The sequence below is a fragment of the Coffea eugenioides genome, chromosome 9 (assembly GCF_003713205.1).
Source record: "Coffea eugenioides isolate CCC68of chromosome 9, Ceug_1.0, whole genome shotgun sequence".
Lineage (NCBI taxonomy): Eukaryota > Viridiplantae > Streptophyta > Magnoliopsida > Gentianales > Rubiaceae > Coffea > Coffea eugenioides.
Genome location: NC_040043.1, coordinates 3,697,240 through 3,717,225, shown reverse-complemented (window position 1 = coordinate 3,717,225; position 19,986 = coordinate 3,697,240). Strand labels below are relative to the sequence as shown.

General features: G+C 35.3%; 2 protein-coding genes across 2 annotated transcripts; both read right to left on the bottom strand.

Moving 5' to 3' along the window:
• Positions 1-258: 258 nt before the first annotated feature.
• Positions 259-5,028, bottom strand: LOC113783470 (protein DETOXIFICATION 40-like). The gene is made up of 7 exons (XM_027329610.1): positions 4,490-5,028; positions 3,534-4,165; positions 2,490-2,546; positions 1,386-1,624; positions 1,097-1,215; positions 875-961; positions 259-603 (listed from the first exon to the last, which is right to left on the bottom strand). The coding sequence occupies exons 1-7, from the start codon at positions 4,802-4,804 to the stop codon at positions 538-540; spliced, it is 1,515 nt and encodes a 504-aa protein (XP_027185411.1). The 5' UTR covers positions 4,805-5,028; the 3' UTR covers positions 259-537.
• Positions 5,029-11,723: 6,695 nt separating this feature from the next.
• On the bottom strand, positions 11,724-18,993 carry LOC113783426 (uncharacterized GPI-anchored protein At1g61900). The gene is made up of 8 exons (XM_027329557.1): positions 18,549-18,993; positions 16,656-16,832; positions 15,948-16,553; positions 14,340-14,585; positions 14,206-14,217; positions 13,009-13,158; positions 12,833-12,877; positions 11,724-12,244 (listed from the first exon to the last, which is right to left on the bottom strand). The coding sequence occupies exons 1-8, from the start codon at positions 18,631-18,633 to the stop codon at positions 12,168-12,170; spliced, it is 1,398 nt and encodes a 465-aa protein (XP_027185358.1). The 5' UTR covers positions 18,634-18,993; the 3' UTR covers positions 11,724-12,167.
• Between the last annotated feature and the right edge of the window lie 993 nt (positions 18,994-19,986).

Here is a 19,986-nt window from a genome sequence, read left to right as displayed (position 1 = left end):
AGACATGAGGGTAATATAGGAATAACAAAAACTAAGATAAAAAAGTGCTTACACTTGCACTCCCTAATACCAACATTCATACTTTTTATATAGTAATGATAATGATAATTTTTTACCATCAATCTAAGACTAAGCATTCGTCTATTCACTGACATGAACGACATGCAAATAATCTGGTTGTAAAATTTCACGATTAACCATGATAACCTGAACTTGATTGGTCCTACGTAATCTTTCTAAAGCAATAGTATGCAAGAAGGAAGACAAACTGATGCTGGCAAAATGTCATATATATACCATCCCAACAATGTGGAGGCAAATCAAGGGAGTGAAGGGAGCAAATCAAGGCATGCAGGAAAACACCCTTCTCATTGGTCAATGATATCATAAAAAAATATGTGGCCATGCCATCAGCCTTGGAATGAGAATATGAGTCCCACAATCTCAATAGTTGCAAAAGCAAAAAGGAAAAGGTAATCTTAGTGCATGTAATGGAGTCATTGAGCTTGCTATATTGATCCAAGAGAAGCATGTCAACTATTCTAGCAGAGGTTGCTCTTTTTTGTCATCCCAAGTGTCCAGCCTAGTCCTTGCTTTCTCCACCTGAAGAATTGCGAAAATTAGACATTCCTGGGGTAGCATTTATACATAGGTTAGAAGCATTTTCGTATCAACTTACAGAACCCGAAAAGCTTGACTCTGACTTTCGATATGGTGCAAGAAAGTTTGATGGTCTTAATCAAGAAGGTTTTTTTTTTTGAAGCAGGGGAGGAGTGAGATTTTAAAAAAATAAGATGCTAGAAAGATTTGAATCCAAAATCTTTAATTGTTTTTTGAGTCTCAACTTAAATAGGGAGGTTTAAGTAATAAGTACCTCATCGTTCCAGTTGGTTCGAAAAGTGACCCAAACTAAGATCAAAGTTTGCATGGTCACGCCTCCAACCATTCCTAACCATATTCCCTGCAATTAAACCCGAACAAAAGTCACACCCCAATAGTATTCTTGTAGTAGTTTTGACTTCATCCTTCTTCTAACTTGAAAAGACCCCCAAAAAAAAAGAAAAGAAAAGAAAATTTGATGGCTAGCTATACGTACCTGAGCACCAAGATTGAATTTGAATCCAAGAAGTGCACCCAATGGAACGCCCACCACGTAGTAACACCCAACATTCACATAAGCAACAAATTTTTGCCATCCACACCCAACAGCAACACCTACTCGTACGTGAAGAACAATTCAACACCAAAATCTTTTTAGGAAAAAGACAATAAGGTAACTATTCCTTCCGTATAGTCTAGAGAAAATCTTTTGTCTGCCACAAACTTGCATCCAGTCTGGAGAAAATTTGTATTAACTTGGTTAAAACATATATACATATGCTTACCAGACAGAACTGGTTGAATCCCATTAAGCAAAATAGAGACTGCAAGAAGCGGGGTAAGATCTGAGACGGCATTGGCGACAACTTCACCTTCAGTGAAAGCATAACTCATGACATGCCGCAAAAGAAGCACAGCGATGGCGCAGATCACTGCGATGATAAGCGAGCTTCCGGTCACCACCACCACCGCAAATGCTGCCGATTTGGGATGTCCAGCCCCCAGCTCGTTACTAATCCTCACACTGTTCCATTAAGAACATTACGTTGGTTGACGGGATTAATTGAGTCTGTCTAACGGGTGTCCACTCGTTAAAATATGGTGCATGTGTTAATATTTTGAAAATGCATATGTTATATACGCTGCCAGATTACAGTGTCGAGGAGGAGGGGAAGGGTCTCTTTGTAAATTGAAAAATTAAAATGCGTTTTTTAAGATATATTAGAACTTAAAAATGCACCTCGACCATAATCTTCTATAACCTAAGTATTTACTCTTTATGTATTAGGTTAGATGTGATTTAAGTGTTTTAATAAGTGTTTATTAGGTACTCGTTAGAAAAATGCTTTAAAAAATCAGTCAATAAAGTGGTTCAAAAGAACAATAGAAAACAAATTAAGACAACTATTAATACAAAGTAGTAGTACTTTTTTAGGCTTGGTTCATGGAACTATTTGTGTACCGTACGTACGCTGTATGTGTTTGGCTACATAGTGATGATGTAGGAAAAAATGAGCACCAATGATTGACATCACATGATTCACAAACAAATTTGTGGACCAAGCTAGCCCTACATATATAAATATCTGTCTCAATACATCAAAAGGTTTTCTAATCTTTGGGCGGAGGTCACAATCAAGTTTTCTTTCATGCCTCGAATTCATCAGCAATGAAAGCCGATAAATTATTAAAGGATAAGCCCTTGTTCTCGATTGCTCTTGATTTTACAAATTTTGATTATAGAAACTGAGAGTGATTAGAATCAATAAAAGCTACTCTTTAGATAATTTTAGATTTTAGATTTTTTTAATGATTAAAAATATCTATAACCAGAATACAAAAGTAATCGACAGAGAACATCACGAAAACTGATTAAGAGAACTACTAACCTTGCTGCAGCATTGAAGCCCACTGCGACCATAAAAACCCATCCTTGGATCGTCTGACTGCACCACAGAGACATACCATTCCATTACTTATTTCTCTGCTATGTTAGGGTGTGGTGGAAAACATTTGACAAATGCTTTCTAGCCATACTGTGGAAACATGACAAAAGCGGAGAGTACAGAAATTTTGCTCACCAAAAGGAAAATTTCCAATTTCATATAGTTTCGTGGCCAAGAAAAGTTCAAAATCAAGCAACTATGAGTTCACATTATTATTATTCTGATCCAAACCTTGGGCCAATGCATTCAAGCAATTAATTGCATTTCATTTTCTTGCCTGAAAATTTGGAGGAAAAATAATTTAAGAAGTACCCTTTCACCCATCACCATTACTTTACCTTGGTTGGGCCCATTTGATTTGCCATTTCCAAGAATATGACCACTGAGCACTGAATCATCTTGTCTAGTTCTGTGGTGTCACATGCATAAATGGCAAAAAGACAAACTGATTGCACCATTTATACACATCAGACCAATTTCTAGTTCAATAATCTTTGCCAAAAATATGCGTCCATCCAATCCGGCCCTAGTAAGGAATCCTGAGTAGTGACTAGTGACCCCTATTTCCTTCCCCCACCCCACGCCACCAAAAAAACAAGAAAGAAGAGTGGGAAAAGGTGGATGGTAGTATTTTTTGTCTAATGATGCATCTAATAATAAAATTGAAGTTTGAAATCTGAATCTATTAATTTATTGAATTGTTAAGTATTAAATATAATACATTTAAGTACGTATCATATTCAGTTAATTATGAAGCAAATTTTATTTAGAAAATTCAGTGTCACTTAATTAATTCAAATAATTAATTTTTTATTATCAAATGGTCTAAATATATTAAGACCCTATTATCCTGCTGAACTAGGTTATCAAACAAATCCAAACAAATTGAGAATGAAAAGAGTTAAAAAAAAATAAAGGGGCAGAAAACATGGCTTACACGTTAATCACAATTTGTTGCAAAAAGAAGAAAAACACTCTGTATCTTACCATATAGCCAAAGAGTCCAATGCAATAGCAGGATTTGGAAGCAAACCGGCAATCAGAACCAATATTTCAAAGTACCATGTCTCCAGGCAAAGCATGACAGCGGATGAAGCAGACAATTTCAAGAAGTTCCATTGTCCGGAAAATGCCATCCAACTGAACCCATTCCAAGTTTTCTTGCATTTCTTACTCACCAATATATACACAAATTGAGCCACCACTATTACCCACCACGAAAAACTCAAGGTTAGCGATGCCCCTAATAATCCCCAATCCAGTACATACACCACAATCCAAGTCAAAAAAACGTGCAGGACTAATGCCCCGGCTGCAATATATGCGCTTGGAAAAATGATACTCTGAGCTTGCAAGAATTTCTGTATGGGAAAATTGGCTGCGTATGCAAATATCTGCGGGATTAGTCCATAAACGAACAAGGCAGCTGCCGATGACACCTCCTCTGATTCACCAAGTAGAAGAAGAAGTGGCTTGCAGAATATGTAAACCATCATTAGGGGTATTCCTGTTGCCATGAGAAGAACTGTTGATCTTTGCATATATACACCTAACATGTCGTACTTGTGTGCCCCATATGCTTGCCCACAAAGGGTTTCCACAGCACTTCCCATCCCAAGCTGCACATAATAACATTAGCAATGCATCAGTAATTTTCACTTGTTCGTTCGTGATTAATTCATCAGTGGTGTCTAAGCCACAAATTGACAAAACTGTGGTGGGAAAATGGAAGATGTTTGATTTGAAGGCGTAGGCTAGACCCTAGAATATATGCACACTCGCAGTGCTGTACAAATTCTGTACCCAGAAAAAGCCAAGAAAAACGAAAAACAAAATGGTGCACAAATTGTCCGCAAGCAAAAGAGACATTCAAGAAGATACTGTTGCTGATTACTCGGTATCCGTATAAAAAGCATTTAATATAGAGGGGATATAAACGTTACCATGAGTCCATAGGCCAAAAGTTGGATACCAGTGTTTCCAAGAGAAGAGGCTGCCAGCTGAATATTACCAAGATGGCCACAGAATATCTGAGTCGACATGGAAACAACGTTGTTAAGCAAGTAAACCACACATGCCGGAGCAGCAAGCCGGAAAAGAGTCTTTATCTCAATGCCAACGGCCAGCCAGAGACGCTGGCACCGTGACAAGCTTGTATCCGATAGCGCATCCTCAAGCTCTGAGCTAACTTCCTCCAACATGGATCGTTTCTGCTCTAGCAAAGTCTGATTGAACTCATTTTCTGGGGTGGACTCCATGCTTGGTCTTGTTCTTCTGCTTTTTTCCTTATTTTTTCTTGGTTTGCCCCCCTAATTCAAGAACAACAACTCGTGTATCTTATGAAATTTATGTTGGAGGTGAAGATCAGATATGACCCGCAGGCGGCTTTACGAGTATACTTCCACTAAGGTTTGGCAGACCTGCCCTTGCAAAATTGAACTACCGATATAACACGGTTGGAACGAAGACAGATGCCTTACGCATCTTCAGAGGAAAAGAAAAAGAAGAAGAAGAAGAAGACGAGGAGGAAGAAGAAACATTAAGCTACCATATATATATATACTAGCGAATTTAATTATATATGTAATGAAATCAAGATATTAATTTGAGTTACGAATTTAGTTACCTTCGAAAGAAGATTATATACTTGATTTCTTTTTCTTTTTTTGGAATAATACTGTAATAATTTTTTTTGATACGATAGATATGGGATAAAAAAAGGTAACCGCAAAAAGAGAAAGGTCATTAAAAATAGAATGAAATCATCTCTTCATTGAGTCATTGGTGCGTTTTTTTTTTTTCAAAATGAAGAAATAAATAAATAAATCAATCAATAAATTCACGTACTGTGAGGTACCGAAGTTGACAGATGAATATATTACCCAATCCCGTAGCAGAGCTGGAATGGATATGAATTTGCATCATCTACGATTTTGACACGCATTAGCCACGATTCAAGATGCAACAAAAATGCAGTACGCACCCCTGTACCACGAATATTTGCAGTCCAGCTCTTTTTTTTTTTTTTTTGGCAGTCTACTTCTAAACTGTCAATTTCAGTGCTCCATTGTTTTGTCACATCAATTTTAGCTTGTCACATCAATTTGTGTGCAGTCTACTTCTGCACTAAAAATTACATCAATTATATACGGATATAAATAGATTTAAAAAACAAATACTTGATACTACTGATCTCAAAAATCAAGTATATGCATATTGCATTTAGCCCTAAAATACTGTACATGTGATAGTAATGCAAGATTGTACCAACTTAATTACTAAAAGTATATTACTCTTCTAATTTTGTCTTAATTTATACTACTACACGATTTCGATTTGGATTTATATTGTTCCACCAGCATCTAAGAAAAGAAAAACAAATGTGTGCTTGATCGAAACACGTGATTTTCTGGTGCAACTTTTGTATTCAATTTTAAACTGTATGACTACAAATTAGATCAAATCGATTTTTTTTTTAAAAAATAGATCATTCTCATTTTTAATGTTACAAAGAAAAAGCAAATTTACAAGAGGACTATCTAACGGGCGCCCAATGATGCATTTCAGATATTCGATTTTTAAAAAGATAAGATTAATTAGAGAAAGTATATAAATGTCAGAGAGAATAGTAATTATTAATGTGTGTATATACATGATAGATTAAACCTTTCGATTACCAAAAAAAAATATAGATTAGGTGCAATTTGAATGTATTAACTAGTGTCTGTTAGACACCCATTAGAAAAACTCTTTTAAACTTATCCCCTTATAAAATTTTAAAAATTATTGATTGTTAGACTTATACGCGATAAAATTCTAAAAATAATTAATCAATATACGTGATAGAGGTAAACAATCGTAGATTGAACATACAAGATAGAAACGAAATCCGGGACACACAAATTTCCCTATCAAAATCCTATTCTTTAGGATCGCATCAGCAATTCTTCAGCACTAAATGATAAGACAAGCGGCAATAATTGATTTCCGCCACTAACAGAACTGACCTCTCTTATTTACTTTAACGTCATTTTTTTGGGGGAGAGTGGGCTTCAGTGTTAAGAATCGCATCAGCAACTCATCACCACTAAATGATAAGAGGAGCAGCAATGATTTGATTTCCACCGCCAATAGTTTAGCCTCTCTTATTTACTTTATTTATTTTCACTTCATTTTCTAGGGGGAGAGTGGACGTCGGTGTCAAGAGAAGTTCAATACGAAAACAAGAAGACGAGAAAGGGGCATTGTTTGTTTAATAAAAAGGCTGATTTGGATGGAGATTTTAATAATAATAAATTCTGAGAATATGTAAAGATTCCCCCACCCGTCCAAATAAAAAAAAAAAAGGAAAAAAATCCTTCTGGGAAAACAACAGTTGACTCCTTGTGTTAAATCGATTACCTACTTTCGCGGATCCAATTATTGCCCCATGCTCGTGTGCAAGGTTTGGTGGCAAGGTCAAAATTGATTACATCCAAAAGCTAACAAACATAGCGATTTATCTATGAAAATAATTAATGATGCGTTTGATAAAAAATTCGAAATCTGAATTTATTAAATTATTGAATTATTAAGTATTAAATATAATATATTTGAGTGCATGTTACATTAAGTAGTTTATCACTTGATTTTGGGAGTAAGTTTTGCTGCCTAAAAAATTCAGTATCACTTAATTAATTTAGATGTTCAAGTTTTGGTTATCAAACGATCTGAATCCATTAAATTTAAGTGCTGAACTGGGTTATCAAATAAGACCTAAGTGTGTAATGAAAAAGAAGTTAAAAGAGGGGCACATGATATCTGATAATGTGGCCAAAATTATTAATGTAACTCCGGGAAAATATATTTTGATAAGTTTCTTTAGATGATTTTTCTTGTTTAAATTGCAAAAAGTTAACCTTACAAAGCAAACTTGTCTTCCATCATTCCATCAAATGTTTACTGCTAGAGTTACTTCCACGTGGAATGGAAATATATGTACACATTTCCTGGAAAAATTGGAAGAATATGATTCATGGTAATACCATAAACTTGAAGTAGACAACAAAAAGATAGATGATGTCGTAAGGGGTGAAATCCAGTTTATTGTCGTGTACTTGAATTGAAAAGCTCCAAAAAAATTTTTTTTTTTTTTTTTGAAGTAGCTAGATGAATCCCAAATAAGATATTCTTTGAGAAAATGACCTACACAGAGGTGCATAGAAAGAGAGGCGTGCAAGAATTGACACTTACTGATGTTTTCATTTCTTAACAAGATGTCATTTTCTTGAAAAATTTTTTGTACCAGTATAATTTGTACAAAACAGCTCATCTACTTGTTGATACCAATTTGCTGACTCTTTTTTTTTTTTTTTTTTAATAGAATTTTGGTCACATAAGTTTGGCACATGTTCCCGAGTTTCCAATTCATCTTCCGTTTTTCCACGATGCAGAATTAGTTGCCTTATTTGCTTGCTCTTCTTTCCCCGTAATGGCAGCCCTTTAATTTTCCAGTCAGTGCTTCTTTGCTGGACTCAGTCTCCATGCCTATCAAACAAATGTAACATGGAAAGGTTGTTGGACTTGGGTCTGTACGTTGTTAGTTTAGTCTAAGATTTTAAAAATATCACCTATCTTCTTTACTTTTCTTATTTGTGTAACAAAACTTTTAAAATCCTTGAACTGCCCTTTCGCTCATTTTCCTATATAAAAGTACTCCTAAACCACTTTGTTTACTCCAAAAAAAGTTACCACCTGAAAAATAATCTCCAATAGTACCACTATATCACAGAGCTATAGTCCATAAAATTACAAATTTGAAAAATAAAAAAGATATTTGTAAAGAAATATACTAGCACCAATTCAATTATAAAACCGATTTCTTATGAACTTTATTTTTTTTTTCCCAACCTCTTCTCAACCCATGGCCCAAGCCTTTAAGCTCAACTGAATCATTATAAAAATTAACTCAAAATAAACAAAGAAATCATACTCCACTCTGCCACAATCACAAAAAGAAAAAGATAAATAACATTTTACTATAATTTATAGATAAAAAATTACAGAGGCATGTAACAAAATGAATAAGAGAGAAAGTTCGAGAAAGGGGAAAGAGAAAATAGTGACTTTGTTTCTTTTTCTTTAATTTTTATGAACTCCATTTAATTGATATGCGAATTATGTACCAAGTGAGGGATAATATAGTCATTTTAAAATCACTAGAGGAGGTAAGTAATGTTTTTAAAATTTCAGGGGTCCTAAGTGATATTAGAAAAAAAATCTCAAAAGAGGTTTTAATATTATCCCTAATTTATAATACAATATTATATGATCAAGATTGGTTCATGTATTATGAAAATTCTACGTTTCGTTTAAAGAACTATACCCTTATATATATATATATATTCATCTATTATAATTGTTGGTTAATTACGTCCTCTAAAGAACTCCCATAAAAAAAAATTTTTTGTTTGGATAGTGTATTATTTGAAATATTATTTGGAATAATTATTGTAGCACTTTTTGTGATGTGATGTATGTGAGATAAAAAGGTGATTGGGATTATAAAAAGGTGGGTTGGAAAATGTGTCTATGATGCAAGCGAAATATTATTTGGAATAATTGGGATATCCAAACAAACCACCACTACTGTCACTGTGCAATGAAAGAAATTTTACATATGTTTAACTTCTAGTTTTACTCTACCTTGACAAAAAAATCCCCGAGGTACTGATTTTGACCCAGCAACCTGTCCTGCTGCAAGTTGATAGGTACAAGTCCTTGCGCTACCTGTGTGTGCTTTTTGATAACTCGACTAACATGATTCACTTTTTTGTCATTTACCCTGGATACTTACAGCTAGAGGTGGCAAATCAACCCACTTAACTAGATTTACCCATACCCGTCCATGAATAGATGGGTATGAGTATCTTAAATTTTTGTATATGGGTATAAATGGGTTACCCAATAATACTCATTTGTTAAATGGGTATTATTGGGTAACCCATCAAACCCAATTAACCCATTTAAAATTCTCTTCCCCCCAAGTATCTTCTTTTCCCCTACCTTTTTTTTTTTCAAAATTTTCATTTTGTCATGATGTTAACATTATTATTATTATTATTATTTGTTGGTTTTATCTTATTATTTTATTTCTTAGTTTGTTAACTTGCTCATTTTTTAGCATTACCAATTTATGATAAATTTTAGCCTATTTTCTTATCTTTATAAAATGAAATTTTAAATTTATATATGAAAAAAATGTTAGGGGTTCAAAATTTTTGGATTAAGTTTTTATATTAATTTTTATAGTACTTAATTCAAATTTTTATATTCGTATTATTCAATTATTAAATAATAGGTAATTTTGTGACATAGAGTATAAATGAAAAAAATTGGTAATTAAGTTTATTGAACATTATAAGTAAATATTTAAAACTAATGATGGGTACAAAGAGTGGTATAAATTGATAACTTAGTTTGCAAAAATGAATTTAAATGAGTCTAGAGCATATAAATCTTTGCTGTCTAGAGCATATAATCTTAGCTACTCAGTTATGATATTCACACGGTAGAGAGAGAGAGAAAAAAGGAGGAAAAAAAAAAGACAACCTTAAATTTAACATATCGCTCTACCAGGAAGAAGAGATGAATTGAGTGGTTCGGAGAAGGGAGTATAAGTGAGAAGTTTAGAATTCGAATCCTTCCACTTATACTAAAAAAGTAAAAGAAATAACATATCCTCCATATATAGTGTCACTCTACTATAGTTATGAACTATTTTATCATGGATTTTCTTAATAAATACACTTAATTTATAAATGACTCATTGTCTCCCTTGCATTTATACTCTTACCCAATATTTATTATTCCTAGTTCAAGAAAAGGGACAATTTAAAAGACTTCTCTTAAGATTTCTGACGATTTCACTAAGCTTCTTTAAAGTTCCAAAAATTACATCTACGTTTGATAGTTTTAGGAACCAAAACTTAAAATAAACTTGACTTGGCCAAAAAATTTTAATGAATAACCTACATTGCCCTTATTTAGCGAAGTTCAATATTCTTTCCCAAACAATTGTAGAATAATGCAGCACAATTATAAGGAATGGATGTCAAATTTTTCATACTTATATTTATTGTTTGATAAACAATAATTCATTCACTATTACAGGTTATTCTTTTTAGTGCTTTACCGGAGACACAGATTTTTCCTGTGGAGAAGAAAGTGCTGCTATAATCTTTTGTTAGTTTGTGGATTTTCGAAATGATGAAGCTACCACACTTTGGTATGGATTTTCTTTTTGAGTGGATGTTGGTTTTTTTTTTATACCAAAAAAGAATTAGCAAACAAAAAAAAATGGATCAAATCCAAAGTTATATTCTCAAAAAAGGTCACTAGCTTGAAGGTCGATTATTACAAAGCCTTCGGCAAGCATTGATAGTTTTATAGTTTTGTTGGCAATATATAAAAGCAAAGAGTAGGAAGGACAACAAAAAAAAGAAAAAAAAAAAAAATCCGAGTAGCCATTCCTAGGCATACCAAACAATGGAGAAGCATTAAAATATAATATTGTCTTTTTCAATGAATAAAGGAGTTAGGTGTAATTTTCAAAACCTCAAAAGGCACTAAGTGAAATTGCCATAAATGTTGGACGTTAACTATTTCTGTAATCTCCTACGAAGTCTTTAACTCTTAATAATGATTGTGGTGATGCTTGTGTTGGTGCAGTACCACGTTTACGTGCTCAAAAATCTTCTCAAAACGGAACGTGTTTTTCCCCACCATATCTTCTTCTTCTTCTTCTTCATCTGCCGTATTGTGCAGGCAACCCCAAGAGTTGCTGCAACTTTCTTTTCCTGATCATAATAATCCTGAAGGATCGAATCAACAGCCTTCATGAATGGTCACCTTTCTACACATTTGGATGTGGAAATATGACAAATATAGGTTACAACTCATAGAATTCTCGTCGCTTTCACTGGTTATGAATTATGATATCTCTGCTCTGGAATCTAGTTGCAGCAGCAGTCGGAAGGATCAACCTGATTATGAACCCTGTATGCAGCAGTACATGATTTCGGGTTAGATTGGGTTTCCAAGAAGATATTATTCAGGGCAAGTACTTCGATGTCTCTGGAAACCAGGTGCTTAAAGTCTGAATCTGCCCAGAAAGAGGAGGAAAGCAATTACCCTTCATGCAGCCACAACTCAGCAAGAACCTTACTATACATGCATTAGTTCACAACATACATACATATATATTGTTTTCCCAGTGTTGCAGATCTACAGAGACACTTTCAGAGGTGATAATTACATTAACATCCTCGACTTGTAAAAACTTTACAAAATTTTTTATTACATGAACTTGCAAGAATGGATGCTATACTGTAGTAGTAATAGGTATGTATATATATATATTTATATATGCCTTTGCAGTAACTTCAAAGTTCATTTTCACCCGGTAGCTAAGTTTTTTCTCTGTGTACCGGTCAAAGCCCAATTAGTAGCATGATATTTGGCAGAATCCTCCTCTGCTTCAACTTTCACATGATGTTCTTCGTGCCCCAGGATTGGTACAATTCTTCAAGTTGCAAGGTGTAGATCCTCCTCTCAGGTAATTCAACAGACAAGAATGGCCAATTAAATTTTCATCAGAAGTGCAAATATGGCCAAGACTACAAAAAGCGCATGGGATGCTTGGTCCGCACTACAGATGCCTGAAGTGAACAAATAGTATCATGTCAAAAAAAAAAAAAAACCAAGCAAATATAAAGATAAAATAAACTTGGAAAAATCTTTCTGATTTTTTTTCCGTCAAACGGTCAGGCACTTCATCCAAGACATGGAAGATTAGGTGAAAAAAAAAAAAACCAAGCAGTCCACTGTACAATCCAATCAATAAGAGCATCGTAATATTATGTCTCTCTTTCACAAAACCACATTTATTTAGAAGCATTATACTAGAACTAAGTTGAGGGGAAGAATGTTGGGTGATAACTTGAAAGAGAAACTTCTAATAGAAACACTCAGTGATGGCACATAACAAGTTGCTTAGAGTTCTCTCCCACCACAGCCACAAATCCCTGCAGTCCCCCCCCCCCCAAAAAAATCCATGTGTCAGCTGACACATCAGTCATCTGGTTTTGTCATGAATAACTTTCTCTTTGTTTTCAAGCACTGTGAGAGCAACTGATCGTTAATTTCAATTTATGCACTCAAGCAAGAAGAAAAACTAAACTGATGCACAGAGGAATGGATTTTAGCACTTGTCAAGTAACTCCAAAGGGAAAAAATAGTGTTCTTACTGCTTTGCCCAGATGCTGCAGCAGGAAGTGCGGGAATTTTGACAGCTGCAGAAAGAGAAATTTGGAAGGCATCAGAAATGCTTTAAGGAAGAGAATGCATGCCTTCATTTCATACATCTAGTATTCCAGCTAATAAGTTGCAAAAAAATAAAATAATCATAATGTACTCCACATACTCTTATTGCATGATGAAGCTGGTAATTGAGAAGGAGCAGGCCAGGGAGCTGGAATATTGTCATTCAGATCACAGAGGAAGCTCAGACCAGTAGCACTGTCAAATACTGCATCTGATGGCAAGCTAGGCAAAAGGCATCCAGATTCTACACCTAAAAGATGCATTAAGGACATTTGGAAGGATGAAGTAAACACCACAAATGAATATTGTAAAACAACAATAAAAAATTGGTGCCCATGATCAAAAGGTTGTCAAATCTCAAAGATTTGATATTATCCTTCTTTAAATTGATTCCTTTTTTTTTCTTTGCTAAAGAGGAAAAAGCATAATGCTCTATCTCAGAGTTGATGGCTTCTGGGAAAGCAAGGATAGACAACATATCAACTAAAAAATCATTCTTGTACCACGTGCCTTGATATGTAAAAGAAGCTGAGTTTGGGTAGAAGAGCAGAGAAAAGGACATGATGTTCTTGAAGTTTATTATGCAGATTTCCTCAAATTCATCCACACTTGAGGAGCTAAGAGTAAACAATGAAAGCGATGGAATATTAAAGATGCACACTTGCAGCTTCAAATATGCTTAGACTTGGAAGATTTCCCTATAAAACCTTGGTATGATATATCAATGCTTCATTTCTCTAACCAATTGGATAGGGCATCATTTACTCATTTGAGTTAAGAAATCCTGGAAGATAACATGTCCTTCATGTTACATTCTGACAAATCAAACTTGCACCTACTGATAAACGAACCATTAAATGATTCCTGAATTTGGCCTATTCATAGAATATCACCTTTCCTGGCAGGATATGCAAATCAGAACTCCTTAAGGTTTGAGCCCTAAAAGAGTATGTTGAATGAAGTTTATTTAGTACTGACTATCTTGCAAATCCACCAGCGGATTGAAATATTATCAACTTCAAGAATGCTAGGCATGTGTAGGAGCCTTCTGGTCCTTCTTCCAATAAGTCCTAAACTAATTTCTTTGTTTATTTTCTAAAAGCTTTTTAGTCCTGACAGAGCCCACTAACTCTATCTAAATTCCCGTGCTTTATCTTTCCAACATGTATGCATTCATCCTCTGGCATTAGATGTGTGAACAAGGGAATTCTACGTAGAACATGATAGTAAGAAGCTTCTTCTTTTCTTCACAAAAATTTTATAAGAAATGACACAATCAATAGAGTAGGTAGATTACCTTGCGGGGTAACTGGTACACAGTTGTCGAAGATTGCCAGATCATATCATCAGCACAAGCTTATGCATTAGCATCTTCAAAATTTTCTATTTAACAATCTAATATTCAGAGCAGTAAAATAAAGAAAAAATTACCTTGGACTGAGAAGTCTTTGAGACTGACACGACAGAGATTATAAATATTTTTGGTAATATTTGCTTTCTGTAATTTAAGTCCCAGTGATGCAGCACAATTTAAAGCCTGCAAGTTGGTAACAAAACTTTGGTTTTGCAAATGAGACACATAACTCTCCACTGACTTGCAGCAAGCTCTCTGGTCATGCAATTCACTCCCACAGCTCTTTATAACATGGCTCATGTTTGGAAAAACCAGAGGACACACTGAATTAAGAACATAGTGACATTAGTCAAATACAAGGGGGAAAAGAAAGTTAAGTTGAATGCTGCAAGGAAAACAATTGGAATATTTGATCTACATAAGTAATCACCAAAAGCGAGGGAAATATCAAAACAGGTGTCAAATTGATATTTTCATCCCAAAAGTTCATTTAATGAAAACACATGTCAATTTGAATGCTGCAAGGAAAACAATTGGAATATTTGATCTACACAAGTAATCACCAAAAGCGAGGGAAATATCAAAACACGTGTCAAATTGATATTTTCATCCCAAAAGTTCATTTAATGAAGGATGTTGAGGAGAAAACAGCACGACATTCCAACCACCACCACTGAAGAATGCAAACATGAGAGGCAACTATATTTCACCAAAATTTATGTTTCTGTTATCTGCATGTTAGAAAACAATATATCCCCTAAGATCCTTACACATGCCTGAAAACCTAAATAACCCTATCTAATCAAGATCATACAGTCCTACATATTTTAGCGTATCACTACTTAATGAAAAAGAATACCATATCAAAGAATTTGACCTTCAAAAACTTCAAATTCACCAGAAGTTTGACATGAGACAACACAGCCAAAAAAGTGCGGATCATGATCAATCATCTGGTTCAGAACATCAAAGAAAGATTAATATATGTGATATCCCTAAATTAGCTACAGGGTAGGGCTAGAAATCCTTTTAGATATTTATACTTGACATTTAAAACAGAGATACTCATATGCTTGTATTATACTAAAGAAAAACAGAACCTGTTATTAATAACTGTAAAAATGAGCAAACAGAGCAACTGTGTCACAAAATACATATTGATTTACTAGCAACAGAGTAAAAAATGGAAGTATATTGCAATTTTACATTCACATTTATGTTAAATCACAAAAGAATCTTCATAAATCACTCCTAAGGCCCGGGACAAACTAAATTTCATCATTTTGGTCAGTGGGGGTGCGAGTAGACAGAGAGACAGAAAAAGAGAACAAAGTTAAAGGGACACTGAGTGTACAGTTGGTTAGGGTACTTCTGAACATCATCATGTATTTCAAGGAGCAAGAGATAAATGATATTCAAGATTTTTATTAGGCCAGGCAGCCACAAGACCCAGGAATTGCTTCTTCTTGTACATCCTAATTATCAGTCTTCCCTGATTTTTTTTTGCCTAATTAGTACATCCTAAGTATTGTTTTGTTGTTTAACTGGAGGTATACATCCTTATTTGCAGTTTGTTTAAGGAAACAGTGAAGACTTTTCAAACATGAAGGTCAGAAGACAATTAACTATGTCACAGGTTATTTAACTCCAAAAGAATAGTCTGAAACATGGGTAAATTAACTCACCTTTATTAATTTTGCAATTAGATAGCCCTCTAAGAACTTCTTTTGCATGAGAAGGATCAAGTTTACTTGCCAGCCATCGAAGTACTATAGTTCTGCAATCATTTATTCGAGTTGAGTGGTCAGCTAGTGCATGAGAGCCACCCATGCTCATAAGATCATAAGCTTTTACAGCCAGCTTCCCAGCTGCTTCTGCTATAGCATTCTCACAAACTTGCTTGCAACATTCATTAACAGTGTCAATCTTCCCACAGGCTGCAAGAAGACTAGATGAATCCACTGTGCTCTCAAATGCATTAACATCGCTGACTGGGCAAGAACCTTCAGTAAGGTTTGATGGATGGATGGAGCATATACGGGGCAGAGTGTCATTGGCACCCTGACCCACTAGAATTTGCTCAAAATCAGAAAGGCAGGGTTCTGCAAGAGTTCCATTTAAAGCAAGCATATTGGTGTCCTTACTAGATTGACCAACAAGGACAGTAAGAGTGGCATCTACTTGAGGGCAGCATATAACATTAGCTAGATATGGTGCAAAACCACCCACACAATCAATTGATGTCATCCTCATCATGCTTTCCATGGCCGCAAAGTTTAATATGCAGACTCCTGAGAGAGAGAGAGAGAGATAGCTCAACGATGATATAGAAATTTATAATCCTCTTGAACTAAAATGGCAAAGATTAAAAAAGAGAAAGGGCAGAATCGAACCAGATAGTATTGGTATACTGCTGTTGGTGAATGGTGAAAATGGAGAAGGTGCCAGGAGAGGAAGAAGGGGCTGAGGAGCTTCACTGGGAGATATTTCAGGCAAGAGGGCATGTTTTCTTTGAGCTATCACAGAACTTTTGATATAACTTGATGAACTGCAACACGATGTAAATAAGCCTGCATAATTAACATGTGTACATGAGAGACAGTGGGAATAAAGATAGTACTCAATTTAACTATAAAATCAATGGCCAAGGCTCATGTCAATTGCAATTGTGTAAAAGAAACGGAAATCATCATATACTATCCCAGTATGTAGCAGCAGAGTAGAAGATATTAGTTCTAGACCACAGGCAGGAAACCATACAATCCAACTTCAAGACGAATTTCAATCAAACAGACAACTAGGTTCACTGTGACTTTTCTTACATTGAAGATTTGAAGTGGAAATGATTGACAAACAAAAGTACTAAATGAAACTGGAATTGATACTCATACAAGTTATTCGGAAAATTAAAATCGAGCCGTAACTGTAACAGTCCTAAGGTAGCGAATTCCTTGTCGGGTAAGTTCCGACCCACATATCTTTTACCACGATTCAACTTCCCAAAGCATAAAGCATGTGAGAATGTAGAGAAACGCACATATATTCTAATCTGCTTAGATCTATTTCATACCAAAAAAGAAATTGAGTTTAAATCCAAAGGACCAATAAAGAAAACTTTCATACTTCTTCATGAATTTCATTATATTCCCTTCTCCTTGACATGTTTCATTGTGAGCTATAGTTTTATGTTTGTCTGACCCCTTCGAAATTTCTCAATTTAAAGGAAGGCAGATATCAAGTGTATAATGGTAGTCACCAAAGAAGCTAAGACAGGGCTTAAGAGAAGATTATCATCCAAATAAACTAATGTTAACGCTAGGAGAAGACACCTTATAGCTAAATATTAAGGTGGAAGAGCCCAAAGCCCCGTACTGGAATCCATAACTATTCAAGGCCCCCATGTGCAGCTAACTTAAACAGAAAGTGAAAGGTATCTACAGAAAGTAAAGAACAACAAATACGGCCAAGAAGTCTCAAGCAAGATCATCTTTTATGCGATGTTATTATACAGTTTCCTAAGCCCTGCAATCTTCCAATCCTAACAAAGGAAACATTTTCCCCTTTTTCTTCCCAACATAGACCGTTACTTACTGAGAAGTACGTATCTCCATCAGAACAAGCATGCATTTCTGCTCTGCCATGTTAAAAAAAAAAAAATGACGGCCTTTCCATTTGAGGTGTCATCCTTGCGTGGGCCATGCACTTCTTACTTCAACATCTATTATGAATTTTTACTTTATAAAGATTGCTTGGCAGAATTGTAGCAAGAAAATAAGATGATACTCGTTTGACATGCCTAGTTGAAGCATGTTACAGACACTGACAACTGCCTTCAAGTTCCCAACTTTAAACCCTAATTTGGACAAAACAGCAAAATAACGCCACCCTATCCTACCTCAAAGAGCCCCAGTAATAGACGTAAACCAAGCTAGCAGAGCACACAAGCAAACTCTGAAACCGGGGTTGATCATCAAGAACGGCGGTAATTTAAGTTCATTTTCTAGTCCATCAAATAATGTTTAGGTTACATTAAAATTTCAACAAAGTGGCAGCCAATGCAGCAATTTCACCCCAAAGATAACCTTAAAGTAGCAATTTGCAATTTTAGCCTCCACAAGCACTCACAAAACCAACAAAGCAAGCAAATAACCAATTCCAGCTAATTCTTGGGATTAAAGAAAAACTAACGTAAACTCTAATCAAAACCCATTTAATGTTACGAATAGATCATTAAAGATGCATTAAAAACCAGCCAGGAATCAAGAAAATGAGGTAAGAATACTTACAAAGAAGTAGCAAGAACACAGAATGAAGATAAAAATTGGAACTTTGAGGCTCCCCTCCGCTCATTCCTGCCCCTTTTGCTCTCATACCACTTCCAAACTGAGTGAGGCACTAAAAAAGGGGGAAAACAAAATGCAAGAAAAGAAACAAAAGGGTTTCAAAGCAAAAAAGGAGTAGTCTTGGAAAAAAATCCCAGCTCAGAGACTAGCTATAGCTGCAATGTGAACGTGAAGACTGGAAAGAATGGAAAAAAACACAAGTGGGCTGGTGAGGAATGTAAAGAGGGAGAGAGTTAGAGTTGGGGGCAGCCATGAATGAGGTGCTGAGAGGGCGTGGGGACAAAAGCTGTAATTAGCAATAGCTGTCTGAATATTGTGAAGACCCCACCCCAACTGAACTTCTACTCCTACTAATAACTAGAGCAGAGATCAGAATGGAGAGAGAAAGAGAGATAGAGAGCCAGTTTTAATTACTATTAATTTCTGGGAAACTCAGACACCAAAGAAGTCCCCATAGGCCATAACCAACAACACATCCCTGCTGCATTAAATTCCATTTAATGCCTTTTTTTCACGCTTTGTTTTGTCTTGTTTTAGCTTTCTTTCATAACGCGCATGATTGGCACGTGATACTCTTGACGCCTATACTTCGCATTCACTCCACAGCTCCACACACTTTCTTAGAGATTTGAGGGTTGACTGTTCGAGTCATTTTGTTTAGCCTCGATCATGCATGTGATTTCTTCTTCGTGTAACAAAAAGCTTGGATCACCGCCACGACGAATCAGGGCATGGCCACAAGGATCATAGATCATTTACAAGATTCTTAAAAATCACTAATTAAGACAGACAGTTGGCTTAATTAGTTGTCTTAATCATAGATCATTTACAGTTATTCGACTGTAGAATTCGAATATATAAGTTCGATAGAATTTGAGTATATAAGTTTTTGGGTAAAATACAAGGAACCCTTGTAATTTCGTGAAAAGACACCTTACCCTCTTATCATTTAGAAACCTGTACATAAACACCATAAACTTTATAACTAAAGTGCAAATTACCTTTTGAACCGGCTTAGTTACCGGCAGAAGGTGAAATACCCTGGCAGGCTGTCCAATTCCTTCACAAAAAAGAAAAAAGTTACTGTCCAGGGAAACTAATTTGTACAACGTCGACCAAAGAGATATCTGCGATTCGACTTCACTCTCCCACCCGATATAAGCATACAGAAGAGAGAGAAGGCAGAAGCGAAGAGATCCGCAACACTCCTCCTTTCTCCAATCTTGCAATGGTATCAGCGGCATGCGACACCACCAAAGCAAATTTGCTATGAATCAGATTCTGCCATACAGATTGACAAGAAACGAGCTTTGTCAGGAAAATTGGTGCTGATAATCACGTGAATGCAGATGTCAAAAAGAAATGTTTGCCAAGCTTGAGA